The 3,063-nt window shown below is 54.6% G+C and overlaps 1 protein-coding gene across 1 annotated transcript; it reads left to right on the top strand.

The window, feature by feature from the left end:
- Positions 1–15: 15 nt before the first annotated feature.
- Positions 16–956, top strand: SPRG_16531 (hypothetical protein; the record flags this gene model as incomplete). Its single annotated transcript, XM_012356070.1, has 2 exons — positions 16–558; positions 600–956. Coding segments are annotated over 2 exons (900 nt in total), but the record flags the coding sequence as incomplete, so codon positions are not given.
- Between the last annotated feature and the right edge of the window lie 2,107 nt (positions 957–3,063).

Raw genomic sequence — 3,063 nt, 5'->3', positions numbered from 1 at the left:
GTACCCCAAAACGAGATCGCCGCCGACGCTGTCTTGAGCGCTGTCGACGTCGACAACACGGTCGGCACGCACGACGTCCAGATCCTCCGCACGTACAGCTGCAAGTACAAGGGCTACAAGTCGTTTGCACCAAAGGGCGAGACATCGATCCTCGCGGGCCGCATCAAGGCCATCCGGAACGCGAAAAACTACATTTACATTGAAGACCAGTACTTTATCCACGTGCCTGAGCTCCTTGACGAGCTCCTCAAGGTCCTCCCGCGCATCCAGCGCCTCATCATCTTTACGGTCACGCCCGGCAAGGTCGAGCTTGCGTCCGGCTACCAAAAGTACCAGTACGACATGATGGCCCCGCTCCTTGAAAAGTTCCCGAAGAAGGTGCAGATCTACATTCCCGACCCGCGCCTCGGCATCTACGTCCACTCCAAAGTCCTCCTCGTCGATGACGTCTTTCTCTCACTCGGCTCGAGCAACTGGAACGTCCGCAGCATGACGTCGGACGCAGAACTCGGTGCCAACATTGTCGACACGGCGCACGTTCAAGATGGCGCGATCACGGTCGCCAAGCACGCGCAGGATTTCCGCATCAGCAAGTTTAGCGAGCTCACGGGCTTCTCGGTCGACTTGTCCAAGAAATCGTTTTGGCCGCCGCCGATGCCTTGGACGCGTACGCCAAGTCGCCCAACGCGTGGATCCAGCCGTACGTGCTCTACTACAAGCCGTTCTGGGCCATGTACGGCGAAATCATGAAGGACCTCGTGGACGGCGACGGTCGCTGCGCCAAACTCGAAGACGGCGAGATCGATAGCTGTGCAAACCTCGAGTGGCTCGAGACGCAGCCGCGCATCGTTCAGGTCACGTGCGCGTGCCAGCGCGATGGGCATATGCTGGAGAAGTGCGCCGAGATGGAGCACTACATTGCCGACGAACAAGCCCGCATTGAAAACGACTTTTAAGTTGCGCTAGATACATACACCATAATCGATCCACTGCCTCGTTACGTCTTCTTGTCTCCACGGCCGACCATCACGGTGTAGGGTTAGGACCATCGACTTCAGTGCGTTCTTTTAACGATGATGCTAGCAGGTTGCGGTTCGTCAAATATTCCGTCGAGTTCAACACGCAATCAACAGCAATGCAAAATACAGTGCTGCATATGCGCAGAGTACACTAGGTAATCTGATTCAATCCAGTGTCTGCATTGCACACTAATGACAGATTGTTCGTGTTGTCATCCTAGTCGACGGAGTGCAATCGGATGTTTGATGACGAGTGCCATGCCATGCTATTGATGCCCTACCACAAGGACTGAACTCGAGGGATCAGGATCTCATGTCGAGCTTTTGCTTCAGGGAAATCAGCGGCTGATAAAAGGCTCATGCCTCGTATGCGTAGTTGTCGTTGAAACGGGTCCTCTATTACAATAAATCAACTCTGCTAAAATTGTTGGACTTTCTATGCTGTGTAAACTAGGTGGAGGAACTTGATTTAGGCAGGCGGAGGCAGGAGCGCGATCCGCACGGCAAGGTGGCGTCGCGGCCACTTGTGTTGAGCGAGGAGCTGGAGAAGCCAACGAAGAGCAGGCTGCTCGGGCTCGTGTACGAGGCTGTGGTGCAAGTGCAGTTGAGCGACACGCGCCGCCTTGACGGCAATCGTCCATGGACTTGGCAGCGGTAGGTCGGCCCATCGGGATTTGTATCGGAACCACAAAGTTGGTTATCCGCAATGGTCACTATGAGCCTACATGTTGCATTTCGAAGTGATAAGAAATGCAATTCGCACCGATGGTGACGATCAGCGCGTCGATTGAGCGCGTCGACCACGAATTTCTTCATGTCCTCTAGCAACCCTGGTGTACGAACGGGACGTCATCGACCAGTGCCAGCGCCTTGTAGATTGCGCGCTTTCCCATTTCGTAGCTGTCGCGCTTGATGGTCATCAAGCAGCAACAAGTTCTGCAAGCACGTGCAGCACATCCAGCAGACGCATCGAAATATTCAAGTGTAGCAATCGCAGCACGCCCGACGGCACAGCCGCAGACCCATTGCGCGTCAAATCCTGATCGATGACGGACAGTGTCTCGAGATGCATGTACGTCGTCGCGAGCATCTCCGGGAGCAGCTCCATCGACAAAAGAGGTTGCAATGGCAGTACCGTCGTGCAGTTGAGAAAGACCGCGACCGCTTGATATGCACATGCTTTGGACAAACCAAACGCACCCTTAATTATACATGAATGAGGTTTCAAACTCTCAAACCACTCTCTCGAATTGAGAGAGTCCAACACCAACAAACTCGAAGCCAAGCTCGTTCGTGACTACAGTTCATAACGGGTTGTAGCGCCGCCGCCATCCATCCGGCGTGATGGCTGGAAACGGCTGTAACGCCCACATCCAAACAGATGCTGGTCACCACTGCACCGCGTTGAACGAGCATGCAGACTACTCGACGCCGATTGGCGTTGGTCCGCACGCTCTCAACCGTCGCACGTGCCGAGACGCTGAAAACAGACAAGTTGACATTGCCGATGCACACGGAAAGGGTAGCTTCAAGTGCCGTAACTGTTGATGCACATCATGGTGCACGTCGTAGAAGGGTAGCTTTGTATCCTCTCGCTCTTGCACGAGTGAAAAGCCCATGGGCTGGCCAAGATACACAAGAATGTTTCGGTGTTGACGAAAGCGGCTTTCGTCAACACTACTACGATCTTGTTAAAGGCGCCTCTTTATAAAGACGATTTGGACCGGTGCTGCAGGTATCAGGTATGGGTCTAGGAGATCTTGGATGCTACACAGCACCGTGCACGTCGCGTGTGCTTTGAGCTTGGCCACCAACAGCCAGCACAACCAACTCACTTTCCAACTTTCCGCCGACAACTTAAACATGGTCCACGTGCGGTATCTCGGCGCGTTTGCTGCGGCGACGGTCGTCTCGGGAGCGGTCACGTGCACGCGGGATCCGTCGATGAAGAACGCGCTCAACAACTGGTGCATGTGTCAGCCGTGCCATCTCTGCGAGTTTTCGTTGCGCAAGGGCTGTCAGCCGCTGCAACTCCAAGCCACAT

This window comes from Saprolegnia parasitica, assembly GCF_000151545.1.
Source record: "Saprolegnia parasitica CBS 223.65 unplaced genomic scaffold supercont2.367, whole genome shotgun sequence".
NCBI classification, from domain to species: domain Eukaryota; phylum Oomycota; class Saprolegniomycetes; order Saprolegniales; family Saprolegniaceae; genus Saprolegnia; species Saprolegnia parasitica.
Note: the sequence above shows the minus strand (reverse complement) of the source record. Positions and strands in the feature narration are given on the sequence as shown.